At 39.5% G+C, this 22,350-nt stretch overlaps 1 protein-coding gene across 6 annotated transcripts in view; it reads left to right on the top strand.

The window, feature by feature from the left end:
* The first annotated feature begins 2,051 nt into the window (after positions 1-2,051).
* Positions 2,052-22,350, top strand: part of HIPK1 (homeodomain interacting protein kinase 1) — a 48,150-nt gene continuing 27,851 nt past the window's right edge. For 2 of the 6 annotated variants that reach the window (XM_057704605.1, XM_057704353.1), the window contains exons 1-3: positions 11,428-11,469; positions 11,772-12,849; positions 20,453-20,576. In XM_057704605.1, coding sequence (XP_057560588.1) covers positions 11,433-11,469; positions 11,772-12,849; positions 20,453-20,576 — 1,239 coding nt within the window. In that variant the 5' untranslated portion in view covers positions 11,428-11,432. Of the gene's footprint in view, positions 2,340-6,497; positions 6,571-11,427; positions 11,470-11,771; positions 12,850-20,452; positions 20,577-22,350 lie in introns of those variants that run through there. The other 4 variants (XR_009048685.1, XM_057704309.1, XM_057704532.1 and 1 more) reach the window with 3 other exon arrangements.

The raw sequence follows: 22,350 nt of genomic DNA on the forward strand, positions 1-22,350 counted from the left end.
AGCTCCTTCCGGGCAAAGACCATGCCTTTTTTTCTTTGTATCTTTACTTCGAACACGGTGCCTGGCATACAGAAGATACTCAATAGCTATTTGCTGAATTGACAATTGAACTCTAGTTACATTAAACTCTGAAACTTCTTTGAGCATACCATGTTTAAACATCACCTTCTCTGAAATCTTCCCTGATGCTGTCACTCAAATCTTAGATATACGTCTCCGTGCATTTTTTTTTCTTTTTCCTCACTAGACTGTACTGTAAGCTTTCTGAGGGAAAAGACCATGTCTTATTCATCTTGCATCTGACTCAGTGTCTACGAGAGTGCCTGGCATTGAGCAGGCAGAGTTTGTTAGAGGGCTGGATGAATATTAGAGAGGGGAAAATACTAGATTTTAAGGTCTCCATGTAGTGAGACAGACTGAGGAAATGACCAAAGAACAATGAAAACAGAGATCAGCAAGTATAAGTAAATAAGGTACAAGAAGTAAATGAAGTAGTCAAATGATGATCCAGAATTGAATAATTAGAAATCAAGTGGGAGTCAATCAGGAACGCCTTCCTAAAGGCGAATTTTGAGAGGTATTTGAAAGAGGAAAGGGACATAATGTGGGAGAGTAGGCACTTAGAGGTTTGTCATGGAGCTGGGTTGAACCAAGGAATGGTAAGCAATTAATGTGTTGGAAGCCTGCTTTTCAAGTAGGATCTGTTCTACCCCAGAGCTCAAGTTCTGCCTTTTTCCTGGCTCCCCAAACAGGGGTGCTCACCCACTCTCCATGTCTTGATGTTTCCCAGGTCAGCCCAGTGTAGGACTTTATGTTCTCTAAGTTTCTGTGAAAAGAAGCAAACAATCCTGCCCTGTGGGATTGAACACTCTTGCTAACCCTGGTCCTCTAGGGAAATAAAGTTCCCTGTTCCCAATAAAATAGAACTGCTCCCAGTGGTGTTAAGCCAGGAGAGAAACCCAAAGGTAGCATAACCACTTTAGCACATCTTCACAAAAATCATCTCTTCGATCCAAAGAGGTCAAGGATGTATAATGAATGAGATCTGAGAAATATAACCTGATAGCAGAATCTTGTCTTAGCTACATCTGCCCTCTCCTTAAAGAGTATATGCAAAAAAATACCCATGGCGCTGTACAGCCACTTTCTAGGGCTCAGATCTTTGCTGCCTCCAGTACTTGTGGGATGGAAAAAACTATACTACCATCTCCCTAAAAATGTCCCACACTTTAGGAATCAGAGCATTTTACACAGCAAGACGTATATCTGAAGTTTCCCAGAATCTCTTGGCCCAGGGAGATGGCAACTGTCTTTCTATCGGGATAACCTAGTTTTCACGCAGTGTTTATTTTCCCAGAACATTGCGTGCCCAGCGCATTCCGTTTCCTGAATACCCGGTTTTACTATCTCCTGGTAGAGGAGAGAAAATTATGGTAGTATTAGCTCACTGCAGGTTTTGAGGGGTTCAGAGCACAGCTATTCTATCTCACCTCCTAATGCAAACCCAGGTTCCCAAGGAGGCAATGGAAGACCCCCTCAGGGAATCCTAATGTGCGTGGAGGCTCCCAGATCCTATACACCGCTGTTCCGCAGCTAGAACGTCCCTAGATGGCAACGAAACATTAAACCCTAAACTGAGGTAATTCCTCACCAGCAGGGGGCTTCCCCGGTAGGCACTGCCTCCCCGTGCGCTGCCCAATCTCTGGGGGTGTCACACTAAGCGGCGGTGATGTCACACTGGCGGGGATGACATTTTAAAGCTGGACCCGCACACCGCCACCAAGCACCTTTAAATCACCGCGGAGTCTGCCTGCGGAGGGGGCGGGGAGCCGACCCCCGCACTAGATCCACGCTGGCTCCCCACGGAGGCCCACCCACTCCCACTGCCACCGGTGCTATGAGGTCGACCTAACTCTTCCGTTCTCCCGCACTTCCGCCTCAGTAGGTGTCATGGCGTGGGGCTGGGGACTGGTTCCCGCGAGGCGGGGCCGGCCGGATTGGGGCGGCCACTCGGCGCTCAGCTCGTCGAGTCTGGCGACAGCAGCGAGCGAGGGGCCCGGCGGTGGCCCCGGACGGCAGCGGGAGGCCGAGGCGGGAGCGCGCGGGGCTGAGGCGGCGGCGGCGGCGGCGGAGAGGGGCCGGGCGGCGGAGTGGGCGGGAGGCTGAGGGGGCTCCCCCCGCGGGACGGGCGCAGGGACGGCTCCGGGGGGCGGGGGCCGGGGCCCGGGCCGGCTCGCGCGGGGGGTATGATGACCCGGCGGCGGGGCCCCGGATCGCGTCTCCTCCGCCGCCTCCTCACGGCAGCCCCAGCTCGCGGCTGAGAACCAGACACACCGGCGGTGAGTCGGGGCAGGCGGGCGGGCCAGGGCCTCGTCAGGGAGCTGCCTCCCATCGGCTCCCCGTGGCGGGGCCGGGCCGGCCGCGGGCTCTCCGGGGCGCCTGGCCTGCGGCGGGGGCGCCTCCCTCAGCAGCCCCCACCCGGGACCCGGCGCCGAGCCCTGCGGCCCGGCCGCTGACGGCCGCGGAGGGGGTAGCGTCCCGGGGAAAGTGGGGAGGCTGCAGGCTTGTTTTCGGGGCAACTCCCCCAGCGTCCTGCCACTTCTCTCCTGGGTGTGTTGTCCTCAGATGACAGGGGGCCGCCTGGCGTCTCCTCACTCGGCCGGCTTTTTCTCGGCCGTCGTGGCCGGTTCCCAGTGTGTGGCTTGTGCGTGTAAATTTCACAGCTCTGCTTAGGGCCGTGGTTTGGGGTTATTTGTGCTGTTGGGGACCGGGAAGCGGTGTCTGGAACGGACGGCCGCGGTGGGGTGGGTGTGGAAGCCCTCCTGCCCTCTCCGCTCCTGTTCTTTAATCGTTAGGTTGGTAAATTGTAATGATGGTGGCGACTACGTGGGACCGGCCCACCTAATGTATATCTGTGCAAGGCAGATCTAGAGGTCTGGCTCAGAGGGAAAGTTTTGCTGTCTGTCGCCACTTTCTCAAAGCTTTCGTTAAAAAAAAAGAGGGGGGTCGACAAAACAACCAAAACTCTTGGGTAAGGCCCCCGGCTGTTCACAGGTCTGTGGGAAAGAGGCCGTTTTTTTGTGCCTAGCAACCAAGACGTAGGGCTCGGTCTCCAAGAGCGCTGGTCTAACCTCCAATTTGTTGTGGTGACAGACCGTGAGCTTTGGCCTGTGTTTACGCTGGGCGCGCTTTCTTTCCTGTTTAGCTGGGGGAAGGGAGGAGGGGCTAGAGAAGGGGGAAAAAAAAAAAAAACAACCTCAAGCTCCAGCGTGTCCTTCCTGCACTTAAACCACTGACTTAGTTGTAGATACTCTTTTTGAGGCAGCCCTAGATGCATTTTCTTAGTGACGCTTTGGGATTTTCAGTCATTGCATCAAAATATTAATTTCAGCTATAGACTCTTCTGCCCAATCTGCCCTTTATCTTATTTGTTTCCTAGTAACTGATGAAAACAGCAGCATGGCTTCCTGTTCTGATGAAGCGGGGTTAAATTAAGTGGCTGATGCCCTCAGCAAAACCTACAATTTTGCTCTTGTTTGTGTAGAGCTATTTTTGATTTCTGGTCTGTAGTGTTTTTTGTTTTTTTTTTTTTAAGATCATAGAGAATGCAAATCATTACCAGCTCTTTTTATTTGCAGGTCTAAAGCTGTCTCTAAAAACATCTAAAAATCTACTAACAAGTCGTTTTATATAATAGTTGTTAATTTACCTGATGATTTTGGAGATACATGTCATCATCTCAGGGTTCTGTGTTATAAAACTGGTATGGTGAAGGATATCATTGACTTTAAGACACTGTTGCTGGCCTGAAGGATATTTTGTTAAAGTACTTGTGGTTGGAACTGGAGGCAGCCACGCCAGTAAAGCATCTTACCAGTAAAATGGTGAATGAGATCTTATAAATATACTGTCACTGGTTAGTAAGTAGGACTTTTGCTGGTGATGTCTTCACGAATAGTTTAACTTGTCTTTGGACATTGTAGTTTTATGGATTGCAGAGCAAGTTGGTTGAGATTAAACACTAAACCAGAACTCTCTCCTAAAAGAAAAGATAACCTCAACATTCACAGTTCTCTGGAAAATAGAATTCGTTTGTTCTGTGGTTTTGTTTTCATAAGCACAGCTTAGTCTGTGGTTGTGTTGGTAGAAGTCAGTGAGCCAAACCTGCCTTATAAACTTCTCACACTTGGAACTTATGCAACTTGTTGTTATATATCGTAACTGGTTCTTTTGTAATTTGAAGTTATTTTGCAGACATGAACTTCCTGATTGGCCCTTTAATTTTCATTTTCATGATTATATAAAGCAATCCATTTAAAAAAAGTTACAGTTATTAATTCCTCCCCAGTTTCTTCCCTTAAATTTCATGCCATTCTGAACACAAGTCATCAAAATAATTTTTCTTTCAAGTACCACTTCAACAATCACTGATTTGCTTTTCGGTTCCTTTTTTTGTTTTTATTTTTTGTTCCTAATCTCCCAGCTCCCTAAATGCCTTATGTATTTTTGTAGAGCATAATTTGGCACTTAAAAAAATTCTACATCCTGTTTTTATATTTTTCTTTTTTATGTGTCATATTACCTAAGTAGCATTTTAAGTTCTTTGGAGGTAGGGAAACTTACGTATGTTTCTTTTGAATTCTTTAAGGGTGTCTGGTACAGGGCTTTCCCACCATGCTTAATGAAAAAGAATCAGAAAACCTGCATTCTTTGCCAGCATCACTGCTCATTAGCTCTGTGTAAAACTTGTTGGGCTTTCTTGGGTCTACTTTTTCTCATCTTGGAATTAGGGGGTTTTAGAAAGAGTCTTTTAAGGTCCATTTTAGCTGTAAGAATTCCTGTCCTTTTTTTGCCAGTGTCTTCTGCTCCAATCCAATACATTACTCTAAACAGTTTTTCATTTTTCCATATTCCCTGGCACACTGGCAAAAGTTCTCATTCATCTGTGAGACCTTGTACCTTCCATCTGCCAAACTGTTACCTTACTGGAGTCCTATTTTCCTTAGGCCTTTTCTGGCTGATCTAAACAGGGTCCTATCTTAGTGTTTATGTTTCATATTGATCTATGTTTTCTTTGTTAATTTGTCATTTGTCTTATGATAGAAACTTTGAGATATAGTTTTCTTTAGTCTAAACTTTGTAGACCTTATAGACTGTCCTTGTGCACATACTAAGAGAGTACCATTTTACCAAATACAAAAAACACCTACTTTTGTTCTATTGCTATAGAGTCATCATTTCAAATAAATCTGAGAGCAGTTGAAATTTAGGAAAAAATATCCTGCCTAGAAGGAAAACACCCCTCAGCCAGTTTACCAAAATATTACAAAATTGGTTTAAATGGCTGGAAATTACATAGACTTGTAGAGTTACTTCTTTGTGAGCTACCACCACCTATTCCACACCCTGTTTTGCATACTTGTTAGGGAACTGGCTCGTTTCACATGGTTCCATGTGAAGGAAGTGTACAGGAAAGGGGGTGGGGAACTTTGATTCAAATGCTGTCCTCAGGGTTTCAAGCTTATTTTTTCCTTCTGTATCACTATACTTAGAAAGGTATTCTCTTGTAGACCAGAGACTGTAATTTCTATCTCATGTGAGTATTTTTATAATTTAGTCAGAATGACTTCTGAGATCTCCTTACATTTATATATGGAGCAGTAATGTGATCTCTTTATAGTCATTCATTCTAGCAAACATTTGACACATGCTGTATGCCAGCCATTGTGATTGATGCTGATACAAAAGAAGAAGTTACCTACGGGTGAGGTAGGTTGCCCTCATGGAACTTGCAGTTTAGAAGAGAAGTCAACTTTTAAATAAATAGTTCAAATAGTCATGTCATACTTAGAATAAAAACCCAGAGTGGCCCACAAGTCAGTATGTATTCTGGCCCTTGTCTGCCTTCTTGGGTCCTGTTTCTACTATTTTTTTCCCTTGTTCCCTTCCATCCATACTGCTCTCTTCTTCATATAGGCCAAGAGTGTATCTTGGCACTAACTGTTCTCTCACTGGGATGGCTCCTTCTTGTCAGTTAGGTCTCAGCTTTAAGTGCCACCATCTTACAGTGCCTTCCCTGACCACCAAAGAGTATCTCTCCCCCTCCCACCATCTCTATCATGTTATTGTGTTTGTTTTCATCATAACATTTATCACTAGCTGCCATTTTCTTGAGGGAGAGGTGTTTGTTTCCCCAGTAGAAAGTAAACTCCAGGAGATAAGGGATCTTGTCCTTCTGGAACCTGTTATCCTGGGGTCTAGAATAGTGCCAGGCAGACATACTACGTGCTAAGAATACCTTTGTTCAATGAATAAATGAAATAAATATGTACAAGTGTGGTAAGTGCTACTACTTCTGTAGTAGAGGATGCTATGGGAAGCCTTTATCAGGAAATCTAACCTAGTGGTCCGGAGAAGGCTTTCCTGAGTGTATTTGTCAGCTTAGGGCTGACTAAACAATCTTGCTGAAGGAAAATTGTTTTTCTTTCATGTAACAGCCTGAAGTAAATGTTCCAGGTTGAAGTGAGCATTCCTGGTGGGCAGGTGGCTGTGCTCTACATGATCATTCAGGTACCCATGTTCTTTCCATCTTGCTGCTCTGCCAGTCCCTTGAGTATTGTCTCATGGCAGAAACTGGGTCTCCATGGGTTCCTCCTGGTGGAAAGGGAAAGGAACACTAAAGGCTCATACATCACTTTTTATTGGAGTGAGGGACTGGTAAATGTAGTCTAGCCTTGTGCCTGAGGTGAAGGAGGGAGTAGATTGTGATCCAGACCAATGGCCAGTGCCACACTGAAAAAGTGAGCTTTAAAAAGATAAGTAGTAGTTAAAGGAAGAGAAAACTAAGAGGGTAAAATGAGGTTCAGAGAGAGAATGTTCCATGTGAAGGAACCGGGGCAGGAGAAATAAAGGCCTACTCTAGACCTAGAGTCATTTCAAACTACTGGAAAAGAGAGTGCCTGGGGGAAAGAGTCGGTGAAATGAGGCAACAAAAATAATCGTGGTCCAGATCTTATGAAGCCTGACAATCCAAATTAGAGATTTTGGACTTTATCCTAAAATTTTAAGTGAAGGATAGATATGTATTTTTAAAACCTTCAGTTGTAGGGTGAAGAATGAATTGGAAAAAGGAGCTTAAAAAAGGGGGGCTAGAGAGTACCATTTGGGAAGACACGTTTGGCTGTTGAAGTAAGTAGTGCAGGATTATGCAGCAGGGGTGGAGTGAGAGATATCTGGTGTCCCAGTGAAAGAGTTTTCTTCCCAATCCTATCTTTTTTTTTTTACAGAATGTGTATTCTTATTTACCCACTTCAGTGATATGAATACTCTTTATATATCAGTGTGCGGGAGAATATGTGCATATGTGTACTTGTCAGCTGAGGGCAAGTGCTAGAGGAAGAAATCAATACGCAGTACTGACTTTAGGTTATTTAGGTCACCAATTGTTAAATTGGATCAGAAAGACAAAGATGACTCCAGACAGCAGTGTTAGGAGTTTATCATTGGTGTGCCAGGGAAAATGTGGAAGATACTAAAGACCAAGGGCACAACACTGAAAATGATTACAGTGGTTGTCATACTCAGCTGTTTCATTCATAGTTATTTATTAGAATTATTTATGGTAAGATTGTCTACCTGTAGTGCCCATAGGATGGGGCACCCAGTAAATGTTGTTAAATGGATATGCCCATGGCAGGGAGTGGGGAAGCTGTTAATTTGACTGTTTTTGAAAGCCTTGTATTCTAGCAAGACTCAATTCTCTTTTTAGCAATATGTACAGGTACCGGTAGCCTTTTGCCTTTTGTTCTAGTTTGGGATTAATGCAGTGGGCAAGTTTGTCATTATATTTAGATGGCTAAATCCTTGGAAAGTCAGGTTTGAAATGAAAAGACTAATTTATTGCTAGAGTCAAGAGGTGCAACATTTTCAGGAAGTTAGCTTCTAATTTATTGGGAGCTGTTCTCATGTGAATTGAAAATATGTGTAATGTGTTTAACAATGTGTGATACATAGTAAATTTTCCACAGATGTTAATTCTGTTCCATGGTTTTGTTTGGGAAGTCTCAGCCTAGGGAGAAAAGTGCCTCCCCAAACCTCCCCACCCCCCCAAAAAAGCAAAAGCAAATTTTGTGAGATATAGTATCTTTATTTTGTGTCTAGAAATGGCTATTTTTAGCTGAATTTCAGAGTGTTATATAAATAAGAGTGTAGATTTTTTCTAGGCAATTTTGATTTCCTTCTCACCTAGTGCTAGTTGAAGTCAGGATGAGTCTCAGTCACACTGTAAGAGTCCTGGTGGCATGATGTTGACTTCAGTGCCACACACCCTTGCGGAGAGGGGAAGGTCAGTGGAGTTTTGGATTGTTATTTCCCTGTGGGTGGACTTAAGTTTGTTTTACTGAATAAGAATTATATTCATTTGTATACTTAAACTTCCTGAACAGTTTCCTGGAACTTGTGCTTTTTGCAGTGCTCAGTGTGAATTTGAAGCCATCACTATTTGTTATTTTGTTCATTGGGTGAGAAATTGTCGTTAACATTCCTCTGGTAAACGGAATACTTTTAAAAAGTGTCTGGTTATGATCATCATACTTTTAAAAGTTTGGTGTTACATTTCATGAATTCTTTTTGGTATGATTACTTTAAGCCCTCATATTCCTACACATAGCTACAAACTGCAAATTTTGTACAGTATTCAATTTTTTTTATTAAATACTTTTAGGTACATGAAGGTTGTGCTTATGTTTTTTGACACATTGTTAAAATTAGTAACTCAACAAATATATGATGGAAGACAAATTTCAAAAATTGGCTTCCTCTCATTGTTCAAAAATTGGCTTGATTTTATGATGACAAGAAATATTTTTGTATATATTAATAGGTAAGTTTTGTAAAGGCACTACTTGATTTCAGTTTTTCTTTTATTACAGTTTGGTATTATGTCATTGATATAGGTAGAATAAGATGATTTGTAAATTTGTAACCTAGGAGTTAAACTGCAGTAACATTCTTTTAATTCACACCTTTTTTCTCTTCAACATTTATATAAATTATAGAAACTCTTGTTTAAAGTAAATCCAGACAGCATTTTAGAAATTGAAGTTTCAGGAGTTGTTCTTCCTTCCAGTTATCTTGTCCAGTGCAGATGGTTTTTAGTTGCACTCAGGCACAAAGAAGTGTATACTTTGCTTTTATATGTTCTGTAACATCCCTTGTCATGTTTCCTTCCTTTCTAGTTGTGTGTGTTTGTTCTCTTATGACTAATAAAATTACACTGTGTGTACTAGAGTGGAGACTTCCCCCATATCTCAGGGACTGCACAGGTAAAAAAGGGACCTCAAAAAACAAAACAAAACAAGCATTTGAAAATCCTGCAGTTTAACGTGAAGATTAGGGAGTAGAAATATGGTTGGTAAGCAGTGGTCAAATCACCAACAAATACTGAGTCTGTATATTGCCAGAGTCTGTGATAGGTTCTGGTGGTGTAAGCAAAAGAGCAAGACAGATATGGTACCTGCTCTTGTGGAACTTCTACAGTATCTGGGAATGTAACATTAAATAAATAATGTTATAATGTACGTACAGGGTGTTGTGGGAATGCAGTGGTGGTGATGATTGTGGGGAGTCTTTGTGTGTGTGAGGGAGAGCAAGAACAAACAGTTTTCCTAGCAGAAAGTCTCCAGCATATTAGAGGGCCTCGCAAGAACTGAAAGAAGGGCAGTACGGCTGGAGTGGTAGAGGAATTGAGGTGGGGAGATTTTCGAAGACAGCAACCAGATTTGGGGGGAGCTTTTTAAGGCAAGTTGAGGATTTTGGATTTTATCCCCAAAGCAATGAAAGACCCTGGAGGCAGAAGGAGGGAGATGGTTAAGAAAGAGCAGCCCTCCTATACTGCATAGTTTGAAAACAAAGATTCCCTGAGTGTATTCAAGATGAGTTGGGAGCTCCTGGCAGTTTGAACTAGAAAAGTTCCAATAATGGTAGAGAAAAAATGGCTGATTTGAAATGCTTAGGAAGTAGAGTGACAAGTTTTGGTTATAGATTAGATATGGGGATTAAGGGGGGGAACAAGAGAGGGGAATGAGTCAGAATAATAATATTAAATGAGTTCTAGGCACTGAGCACATCGTGTTTATTATATCTTTTAATTCTGAGTAGCCCCATAAGGTAGGTATTGCTGTCACCATTTTATAGATGAGGAAACTGCACTCACTGCCTCCTTGATTTTTGGCTTGAGGTGTTGGATGCATGGTGGTGTCTCATAATTGAGGTAAAAAACTGGGTGTGGGGTGGAGGCTCAAACATTTAATTCTGGACATGTTGAATTTGAGATGTCTTTAAGATATCCAGGTTGAAGTGTGCAGTGGTTATTTGGAAATAAGGATTTCGAGTTCAAGAGAGAAGTCTGGATTAGAGAGAGAAATTCATGAATTTTTCGCAGGTGACTAATGCTGGGGAAGCAGTTAGTGAGAAGAGGGAACAAGAGAAGAGAGATTAGTATGGAGCCCTGAGGCATCTGAGGATTATATGATTGTGAACGGAGAAGATAAAAATGAAATGGCTTGTATGCTAGGTCAGATGTTTGGACTTTATTCTGAAAATATTAGCTTTGGGATTAATCTTTGGGCTTATTGAGCTTGAGGTGTCTATGGGACATTCAGGGACAGAAAGGTGGGCGGTCCTTATTACCTTTCCCCATATTTTTCTAAGGATGACTTCCCGAGGTTCTTCAGAAGATCCTCTCTGGGCTTTGCCTCGTCCTGATTACTTTCTTCTGGTCAGTTTATCAATAGTCCTTTTACAATGTAGTGGACAGGGCTAGACACTGTTTTATTTGTAATCTGAGCAGAGTGAGTTGCCTTCACTTTGTCTGCCACATTCTGGATACTGCTTTTTCTGTGAGTATAGTTTAAGATTGAATTAGCTTTTGAGGGGAGGGGAACATTATTACATAGTGCTTCTCTTGCTAACAAGGTATTTTTCGTATACGTCTCTGCAAAATCTTGTGTCTCTTATCCTTGTGCTTTGCGCTGGCCAGATTTTGGACCTAAGTAGGAAGTCTATATTTGTGTTAAATGTCATCAGCTAGATTTACCTTTATGGTTTCTGCTCGGTGATCATTTAGGGCCTGTTACTTAGCAATATTGAGTATCCTGCCCAAATTTGGTTCATCTATGAATTTTATAAGCATGCCATCTATGTCTACATTTAAATAATTGATTAAAAGGCTAATCAGGGCAGGAATGAAGACAGAGCTGTGGAATGAACTCTGGGGCCAAAGAGCTTGCGTTTGAAATCTAGTGCTGCCACTTAAGAGCTGTGTTATTTTGGGCAAATTATTTTAACCACTCTGTGCCTTAGTTTTCTCATCCGCAGAATGGAAATAATGATAGTATCTTTTTCAAAAGGTTGTGGTGACAATTAAATGAGTAATGTGTATGAAGTGCTTAGACTACCACTTGGCACATAGTAAGTGATCAATCATCAAAGCTATTATTATTGTTGTTTTTATTTTATAAACCATCATAGATGTTCATACTCTTTTAACAATATGTCCTATTATTGCTGAGTCTCAAAGAGTGATTCAGGATTTGTAATTAGACCAAAAAGTTTATCCTTCTATAATAAGAAACATGTTTTGGAAAATGTATAAAATACAACCTCAGCTAGATATATGTTTACTTGTGTTTTTTCTAAACTGAAAGTTTTCTAATGTACTAATTGAGGGGTTGTATAATTGAGGGCCTAATTCTCCCTCTTTCTCAATGTAGGTATGGCATCACAGCTGCAGGTGTTTTCCCCCCCATCAGTGTCGTCGAGTGCCTTCTGTAGTGCGAAGAAACTGAAAATAGAGCCCTCTGGCTGGGATGTTTCTGGACAGAGCAGCAACGACAAATATTATACCCACAGCAAAACCCTCCCAGCCACACAAGGGCAAGCCAACTCCTCTCACCAGGTAGCAAATTTCAACATCCCTGCTTACGACCAGGGCCTCCTCCTCCCAGCTCCTGCAGTGGAGCATATTGTTGTAACAGCTGCTGATAGCTCGGCCAGTGCTGCTACATCAACCTTCCAAAGCAGCCAGACCCTGACTCACAGAAGCAACGTTTCTTTGCTTGAGCCGTATCAAAAATGTGGACTGAAAAGAAAAAGTGAGGAAGTTGACAGCAACGGTAGTGTGCAAATCATAGAAGAACATCCCCCTCTCATGCTGCAAAACAGGACTGTGGTGGGTGCTGCTGCCACGACCACCACTGTGACCACAAAGAGCAGCAGTTCCAGCGGAGAAGGGGATTACCAGCTGGTCCAGCATGAGATCCTTTGCTCTATGACAAACAGCTATGAAGTCTTGGAGTTCTTAGGCCGGGGAACATTTGGACAGGTGGCTAAGTGCTGGAAGCGGAGCACCAAGGAAATTGTGGCTATTAAAATCTTGAAGAACCACCCCTCCTATGCCAGACAAGGACAGATTGAAGTGAGCATCCTTTCCCGCCTAAGCAGTGAAAATGCTGATGAGTATAATTTTGTCCGTTCTTATGAGTGTTTTCAGCATAAGAATCATACCTGCCTTGTGTTCGAGATGCTGGAGCAGAACTTATATGATTTTCTAAAGCAGAACAAGTTTAGCCCACTGCCACTCAAGTATATCAGACCAATCTTGCAGCAGGTGGCCACAGCCCTGATGAAGCTCAAGAGCCTTGGTCTAATTCACGCTGACCTTAAGCCTGAAAACATAATGCTGGTCGATCCAGTGCGCCAACCCTACCGAGTGAAGGTCATTGACTTTGGTTCTGCTAGTCACGTTTCCAAAGCTGTGTGCTCAACCTACTTACAGTCACGTTACTACAGGCAAGTGGCAAATGCTAAAAAATATGTCTTAGACTAGAGATCTGTCTTTATGTTTAACATATATTACAAAGATCTACATAGAACAATTTATTTACAGATTTCAACACAGAATAGGATAATATATTTTAGTTCATTCCATGTGTGTGGCGGTCCTTTATGTACCATTATTTTATTCCTGAAATTTTAACTCTAGAAAAATTAGTTCAGTCTGATTATGAAGGTTGTTCCTAGTTAAGTTATACTAGCATCTGGTTCCTTCTTTGCTACCATTATACCTAATTTTCCCATTTTAAAGTATCTTTAAATATATAAGATGTTTACTTGTTTGTGATGAATTTAGGCATATGCTGCTATTTTTTCCAGGTTCCTATCTTGGCGAGTAAGATGCCTTGGGAATAATTCCAAGTTTAACTCTAGCAACATTTTATTATTTTACATTTTGTTTCTTGCATAATTGAGAGAATTGGATTAGATGATTTCTAAGGTCTCTTCTCCTTTTAATATTCTCCATAGTCCTTTGAACTTATTTGCATATGAACTTATTTGGTTATCTTAAAATGGCTTTGACCCAAGCACCTTATACTTTAGTGATTTTTATTTCCATATTGATACTTTTAATAAAGCTACCTTTTCAATATACAGTAATTATTGGGACAGAACTTAAATGCTGATATATAGAATTTTGTCTGTACTGTAACCAAGGAGCATTACTGAAAGAAAGAAGAGGGGAAAGTCTTTAAGTGAGCTTTTATTTCTCAGTACCTCATTTATCTGTCTAGTTATTAATTTTAAGGAATCTGATATTTATTTTAATACACAAATTGTACACTTGCCCAGTCAGGAAGTAAAACAATAAAAAAGATAACCACAAAATAAGTTTTATCAAGAGATATGTCCAACATGCCAAATGCCTATAATACATTTTGAGGAAACAGAAATTCTGAACTAAGAATTTTATATTATGTGTGAAAATACTGTAAGGATATTTTAACTTGTATAGGGACTTAGAAAATATGCCATCTACTTATTTTTTTTCTAATTGTGGTAAAACCTACCTCACATGAAGTTTACCATTTTAATATGTACCATTCAGTGTTGTGAAGTATCTTCATAGTGTTGTATAGCCTTCACTGCTATCTATTTCCAATTTTTTTTATCACTCAAAACAGAAACTCTGTAACCACTAAGCAGTAACTACTCCACCCACCTACCCCCCACCCCCTGTTACCTCTATTTGACTTTTTGTCTCTATGAATTTGCCTATTCTAGATATTGCATATAAGTGGAATCATAAAATATTTGTCCTTTTGGGTCTGACTTACTTCACTTGGCATAATGTTTTCAGGTCTAATCTCTGAAATTCTGTAGCGTGTATCAGAATTTCATTCCTTTTCAGGACTGAATAATATTCCATTGCATGTATATACCATATTTTATTTATCTATTCATCTTTTCATGGACACTTGGATTGTTTCCACATTTTTGGCTATTGTGAATAATGGTGTACTGAACATTGACATTCAAGTGTTTGAGTCCTTGTTTTCAGTTCTTTTGGGTATAAAACTATAAGTAGAGTTGCTGGGTCATGTGGTAATTCTTTAACTTTTTGAGGAAGCATCAAACTGTTTTTCTCAGCCACTGCACAATTTTATATTCCCACCAGCAATGCATGAGGATTCCAGTTTCTCCACATCCTCACCAACACACCAACACTTGTTATTTGCTTTCTTTATCTCTCTCTCTCTCTCTTTTTTGCGAGGGGGCAGGGGTCGGGGGGAAGATAATAGCCATCCTTATGTATGTGAAATAATATCTCATGTAGTTTTTTTTTTTTAAGTTTTCATAGACGTTTTATTCATATATAGCCAAAATTTGGTGAAAAAAATCAAATGTCCACCAATAGCAGAGAGGCTAAATTTTGCTATATTATATGAAATGAAATACCATACAACAACAGCTAATGCTGAATGTAAGCATTTGGATGAATCTCACAGCTCTAATGATGAGTGGAAGAAGCCAGGCACAAAAGAGTATATACACTGTGTGATTCCATTTGTGTAAATATCAAGAACAGGCAACATAATCTACAGTGATGATTGAAATCAGGTTAGTGAATACTTAGGGGGAGGGGTGTATTAGATATCTTTTCCTGTTTATCAAATTACCCCAAATCTTAATGGCATAAAACAATGAAAACCATTTGTTATCTCACAAATTTTTCTGGGTCAGGGATTTGGGAACAGCTTATCTGGGTGGTTCTGGTTCAGAGTCTCATGAGATTGCAGTCAAGATGTCAACCAGGCTGCAGTTACCTGAATGTTTTTTGCTTTAATACCATTTTTTTTTTAAAGCAATGACTTTCCTGCACACGTTGCTAGACTGTAAGCTCTGTCTTTTTTCTCATGTAGTTTTGATTTACATTCCCCTAATGATTAGTGATGGTGAGCATCATTTCATGTGCTTATTGGCATCTGTATGTCTTCTTTGGAGAAATGTCTAAGTCTTTTGTCCGTCTTTGAATTGGATTGTTTTTTGTTGTTGCTGAGTTGTAGGAGTTCTTTATATATTCTGGGTATTAATCCCTGGTCAGATATATGATTTGCATATATTTTCTCCCATTCCATGGGGTTGCCTTTTCATTCTATTGATAGTGTCATTTGCACAAAAGTTTTAAATTTTGATGAAGTCCAAGTTGTCTTTTTTGTTGTTGCTTATACTTTTGGTGTCATATCCAAGAAATCATTGCCAAACCAAGGTCATGAAGCTTTTGCCCTGTATTTTCTTCGAATAGTTTTAGCTCTTATATTTAGGTTTTTGATCCATTTTGAGTTAATTTTTGTATGGTATAAAGTATGGGTCCAGTTTCATTCTTTTGCATGTGGATATTCAGTTTTCACAGCACCATTTGCTGAAAAGACTGTCCTTTCTCCATTGAATGGTCTTGACACTCTTGTCAAAATCCTTTGGCCATATATATAAGGGTTTATTTCTGGGCTTTCTCTTCTGTTCCATTGTTCTAAATGTATGTCTTTATGCCAGTACCACGCTTTTTTGATTACTTGTTGCTTGGTAATACATTTTGGAAATCAGGAAGTGTGAGACCTCTACTTTTATTCTCTTTCAAGATTGTTTTGGCTTTTTGGAGTCTCCTGAAATTCCATATGAATTTTGGATGATTTTTCTATTTCTGAACGAAAACTCATTGGCGTTTATAGGGATTGCACTAAGACTGCAAATCACTTTGCATAGTATTGACGTCTTAACAACATTGTCTTCCAGTCCACCCTCATCTATTTTTATCTTTTTATAGTTTTATAAAACTATATAACAGTGATACTTGATGATGAGCCTAAGGCAAGTGGAACAGCAGCTCAGGCATTCCTTCTTTATCATTAATTTTATCCACAGTGGTCCTCTCTTCATGTTGCATTGTTGCTTTCTTAGAGTCCATTAAATCCTAACCCTCTTGTCTTTCTGAAAACCTCTCTGAAATCCTTTTGACCAGTGAAGCATTCTGGCTCCAGAGCCAGCCTTCCTCTTACCCTCCTTTTTAGTTTACATTGCTTCATCTTGCTGATAACATGCCAGAGTACTATCAGTTGACATAAATTTTTGCCACTGTGCTGTGTCTGTTGGTCATGGGCACGGCTAAATGTCAGGCAGTGAAAATAAAGTACTTTATTTCCTAGCCCACTGTAAATATAAATGTAAATGCAGATTAATTCCAAGACAAGTTGCTGTCTTTGGGGCTTGAGTTTTAGGCACAAAGGTTTGCCATGCTTATAAATTCAATGCTTTTCCATTCTGAACAGGCTCGCTGGCCTTACAGCTGAGATCACTTTGTTATGTACGGAAGGACATGGTCTAGATAAAGAAGGCATATTTTCAGTTTATCCTAGACAAACGAACAATCCAGTTTCATCTGACACTGAAACCACAGTTACACCTAAGCCACAGATGCAGGAAGTTAGACTTTATGTAACATCTCTTATTTGGTTTGATGCCCCTGAGATAGATGAGAAGAAACAAAAGTGTTCATGAAAATAAGCAGAGAATGATTTGTGCTGTTAAAGTGATTCCAACCTCAGCTTGCTCTGGGTTCCAGTGAAATAGAGGTTTATGACTTAGGTGGAATTTTTCAATTTTAAAGGAGTTTAAAGTTGGGAAATCAAAAGGCAAGGATTGTTATTTCTACTACTTGGTTATAGCAGTTAGAGCCTGTTTAGTATTTGTTCTCAAAGGATGGAATATATCTTCAAAGAGGAGAGCTACCATGTCCAAAGTACAATTAATGCCATTTTCCTACTAAAGTGAAGACTGGTAGTTTTGTTTTCCTTTTTCCTGTGCTTCAATAGGTAACTTTTTTTTTTTTCAGGCATAGTTGTTAGGATGTCAGAGCTGGAAAGGGACCCAGAAGAGTAATTAACTCATACGGATGAAGTAGAACCAGAATTTCAGTGTCTAGTTTATATTGAGGGATTGAGAAATAATGGAGGCCAAGGGGAAAGATGATATAGTAATGAAAATATTATCAAGAATTTTGATCTGAATTCATAGGTTAAAACATTCAGTCTTTAGAGGTGAACCTGCTCTAAATGATTTTCAATAAAAGAAGATCACTTAAGTCTTTTTGCTTCCTGGAGTTTACATAAGTTTAACATTTTTAGGCTCTAATGATAGTGAAAAGTCCTCAATAGACTGAGCAGCCTTATTTTATTTTATTTTGTTTTATTTTATTTGTTTATTTATTTTTACTGCTTTCATTTTTTTTCTCTTGATGCTTACTTTTTTGTACGGTAGATGTGATAGCGTCAACTGTTTTGAGTGAGCTTTTACTCGAAATACTTAGCTGCTTTTGTTACTCCAGAAGCAGAGCAAAACCAAATGGAAAAATTGATTCCAGCCAATCTTCAGGGTTTTTTTGTTTAATGGGGCTTAGGGGATGGAGTTAGTGTTTTCCTTAATTTCCCTGAAACTTTAAGCCTTAGAAATCTAACAGTTATCACGTCTTATGGCTACCTTTTTAAAGTAAGTAAGTTATTGCGTGGTCTGGCCCCTCCTTATGACCTACCTTTTGGATTTTAAAATGTCTTCCTGGTATAGTGGGAATGGCAAAATCAATCTGCTGCTCTTCAGTTGATGTTTAGGAATGTTCTAAGCCCAGTTTTTATTTTGGCACAAAGCCATTTGCATTCTCCCTGCCAGCTATTTTTGGCACTGTCATGAACTTGGAAATTAATGAGTCTGCTCAGTGAAAGTAAAAATTTTGTTCCTTTTCAATTTTGGAAAGGCTTTTATGTTTCTGGGTACTCTTACCCTCTAGTTTATTAATGCTACCAAACATGCCATAGTGGTTATATTTCACTGAACTCTGAAATTCCATCAGTGATATGGGGCTCTAGCCACTTGTAACAGGAATATCACTTTTGAAGGTCGTTTTCTTTGGCTAACAAAACCACAGTTCACATCAGATAGTACAAAAACTGATGATATTAGTGGTTCTACCCTTAGCTGTCAAATAGTGTAAGTCTCATCAGGCCTGGATCTTCTGCTATTTCTGTGCAAGGATCAGGAAAGTTTCTAGACCCTGTGGAGTCCTCTAATTTACCATTTTCTAGGGGCTACTTAGGAAATTATTCTGGGAGGATATTCTTATTTAGGGAACTATCGTTATACCCTCCCCACTCAATCTTTGTCTCCCCACCCTGCTATACACACAAACAATGCAACAATAAGTACACATTGCTTGAAAATAAAATGTGGGAAACCTAGGCACTCCGTGAGGAGACATGGCCTATTAGATGATTCCTAATGGAGAGATCTGCTTTTCCATTTAGCTCCTGTTAAATGAGGGATCTGGATCTGGAGTGTCCTTACAGATTCAAATTCTGTGACTTGTAAGAAGGAAGGGAAATTATTTGGGGATGATAAAGTATTTAAGAGCTCAGAGCTTGGATCCAGACTGCCTGGGCTCCAGCCTTGGGCAAGTTGCTTAACCTGCCAGTGCCCAGTTTCTTCATCTGTAAAATGGAAATGATACTTTCTTACATAGAATCTAAGGTGCCACTGATTGTAAGATGAAATATAATATTATTTATGTACCAATAAGAGAGTAAAAGCACAGCCATTAAACTAAAATACACATCATTTGCAGGTATCTTCTTAATTTCAGAGAGGTTAAAATGTGAAAAATGTGTATCTTATAACTGATGACTTAAAGTGATAATATCTGCTTTCATAGGATTGTTGTAAGGATTAAGGGAGCCCCACATTTATAAAGAACTTAGAACAGTGCATGGCACATAATAAGTACTATATAAGTGTCATCTGTTACCAATATAATGTTTACCTGTTATTACCATCCCCCCTTTGAATCCATTTATCTCTTAATTTTAGTCACAATTTGAAAAATACAATGTATACCACCATACCAAATAGATGTGTATAGATGGGTATGTATTTAACTTTTACTTATTTAGAGATAGTATAATTTACTCAACTTCAGAGCTAGACTACCAGGATTCAGATTCTAGCTCTGCCACTTACTAACTGTGTGATTTGGGCAGATTACTTAATCTATTTGTCTTGGTTTCCTCGTCTGTAAGTGTAATATAGAGGGGATAATAATTTTGCCTTGGATGGATTTATATACGTAGAGCTCTTAGTTTACGGTATTACCATAGTCTTCTCTGTAACATTCCCTAGGGCTGGGTTTCTTACTTGGAGCATTAGTAGAAATGAATCTTTCTGAAAGCACACAGAGAGTTCAAAGTTTTAAAAGAATGATGATATAATAATCATAGTCATTGTTTTATCTAACACTTACATAACACTTACCATGTGCCAGGCGCTGGCCGGGAGCTTTAATATTTGAACAACAACATCGTCATCATCATCATTATTATTTTTTACTTATTTATTTAAACCTTATCACAACCTTATGTAGTGTAGGTATTCATCTTCATTTTATGAATGAGGAACCTGAGGCACAGAAAGATTAATTGCCTACAACTATTAAGTAATGGAACTGGGATTTGAACCACTGTCTCTATAGAAGGCATTTCTGTCACAAAGGGGTATTTATTGATCAGGCCATCTAATTGATTTTTCCATAATTAAAAAGATGCTAAGAATAAAAAGAATAAATCCATAATCCCTTATGCATAATTTCAAAATTCAGTTAGCTTTCAAAACTAAAGATGTTTTTCTGAGTTTGGTGTAAACTTACTTATTGGCAAGACCTGACTTGAATCAATGTAAGGCTGTTTAAAGTATTTGTGTGGCATAGTGTGATTGCTCATATGTTTTGTTGCAGAAATATTAATGTGTTTGATTATGGGATGCTTCCCTAAACTCCATTGGGATTATTATGCAGTGTGTGGTTTATGCATGGGTAGTAGCTTTCAGAAATTCAAAAAGCTGTAAATTTCAAAACACATCTGGGGCCAAGAGTTCCGAATTACGGGTTTTATCCCAAAGATTGTTTTCAGTTTCATTAAATCAGTGTACCTTTACCTGATACTAAAACCAGGCTTAATCAACATAGTTACTTTCCCAAAATAATGTGTGAATTTTTTTAATCTGCTCTTTTTGTTTTTGCTAGAGCCCCTGAAATTATTCTCGGATTACCATTTTGTGAAGCTATTGATATGTGGTCATTGGGCTGTGTGATAGCTGAGCTGTTCCTGGGATGGCCTCTCTATCCTGGTGCTTCAGAATATGATCAGGTAAGAGTTTATTTGGATGGCAATAGAAAGCAAGTAGTTACTGGTGAAAGATTCTAGAGGAATAGAAGTACTAGTGAAGTATTTAGATTGTGGGGAAAGAATAGTCCAATTAAAAATAATTTTTTAAAGAATGGAATTTTCTCTAGCTACTTCTTAGTCTGAAGTTATATTTGCAATTCTACACTTTAAAAAAGATTTTATTTTATGTTACTTTAGATTGTTACTTTTCCAGATCTGTAATGATTTATTAGAGACTTACCTTTAGTTAACCAATATGTCTTGTGACTTAAGATATGAAAGTAGTGTAAGAATGTGAAGTTGAAATTTTAAAAGCAAACTGGCACATTCAGTGCTATTATTTCCTTTTATACATGACACACACTGAAGTAATTACTCTCTGCATACTGAAACACATTGGACCCCAGAAGCTGTGATGTATATTAGGTCTCTGTAACAGTGTTTAGAAGGGAAATCGTATGAGTTGAAAAATATCATAATAAATTATCTGTGTTTCAAAACAGACAAGCTTTAGAAGATACGTTACAACTTTCTAAGAAACTGGTCCTAAGGCAAAAAGTTTTGCCATGGAAGTAAATTGTGAATTCTCATTTCTCTTTCTTTCAAAAAAACGATTCTAACTACTATGCTTAAGCTGTTTGAGGTCAGAGACTGATTTTACCAGTGTATCTTCAGCTACTGACATTGTAAATGGGACCCAGTAGGTACATGAGGTTTTTTGAGTTTTTTTGAGAAATGAATGGTTATTTCAAATTACTAAAAGAGAAAAGAGCAAAATAGTGTTTTCCCCCTTTTTAACCTAGAATTTTGACTCCTCGATCCATTTTAGAGTAGATGTAACATTTACCAACTTCCAAAAATTTGACTCTTTGGACTTATGTCTCTGGACATAAAAAATGAGTTGCTCATATGATAAGTAACCAGTTACATTGAGCTTTGTAATTTTTCAGTCTTTCATCCACCTTGTGAGACATGAGTCACCTTCCTTATTTTAACAACAACAACAAAGAAGTGTGAGGAAGATTAAATGATGCAGAACCGCAGTTAGTTGACCAATCCATTGATTCTCCTCTTTGGGTTTTAGACTCTTGAGAATCTGATGAAGCTATGGATCTTCTCAGAAAAATAAGTGCACAACGTTTTATATATAAAGTTAGGGAATTTGTGGACCCCCGATTAAGAAACCTTGCTCCGAGCAATTATAGTTTCCAAAGTGCTATTCCTGGGCCAACTGTTTTGTGGCATCTCTTCAACCTTGGTAAACAGATTGTGTTGTAAATATTCCTAGGAATTGGAACCAAATGAAATTGATTTAGAAGCTAAGGTACAACGGAGGGCTTACCTTGTAAAGAAATGATTTGGTAGTTTTGAGAATTTTTGCCTGGTGCATAGATACGAAACTGGGTTGCAGGAGAAAGTTGTTTTTCCCATGCTTAATAATGAATAAATAGGATGCTGCTGTTGTAGAGCAGAATTGGGAATAGTTTATCTTGATGCATCTTTGCTTGTACAAAAAGGTTTCTGTGGCAGGATCTTTATTCTTATAGATGAGTTTTTTTTTAAACAACTTTATTGAAATGTAGTTCACACACCATATAATTCAGCCATTAAAAGTGTACACCTCAGTGGTCTTTAGTATGTTCACAGGGTTGTGAACCATAACCACAGTCAGTTTAGAACGTTTTCATGACTCTAAAATTAAGCTCAGTATTTATTAGCAGTCAATACCTATTCTTCCCTAACTGCCCCACCACCA

Source organism: Hippopotamus amphibius, chromosome 1 (genome assembly GCF_030028045.1).
Source record: "Hippopotamus amphibius kiboko isolate mHipAmp2 chromosome 1, mHipAmp2.hap2, whole genome shotgun sequence".
Taxonomy (NCBI): domain Eukaryota; kingdom Metazoa; phylum Chordata; class Mammalia; order Artiodactyla; family Hippopotamidae; genus Hippopotamus; species Hippopotamus amphibius.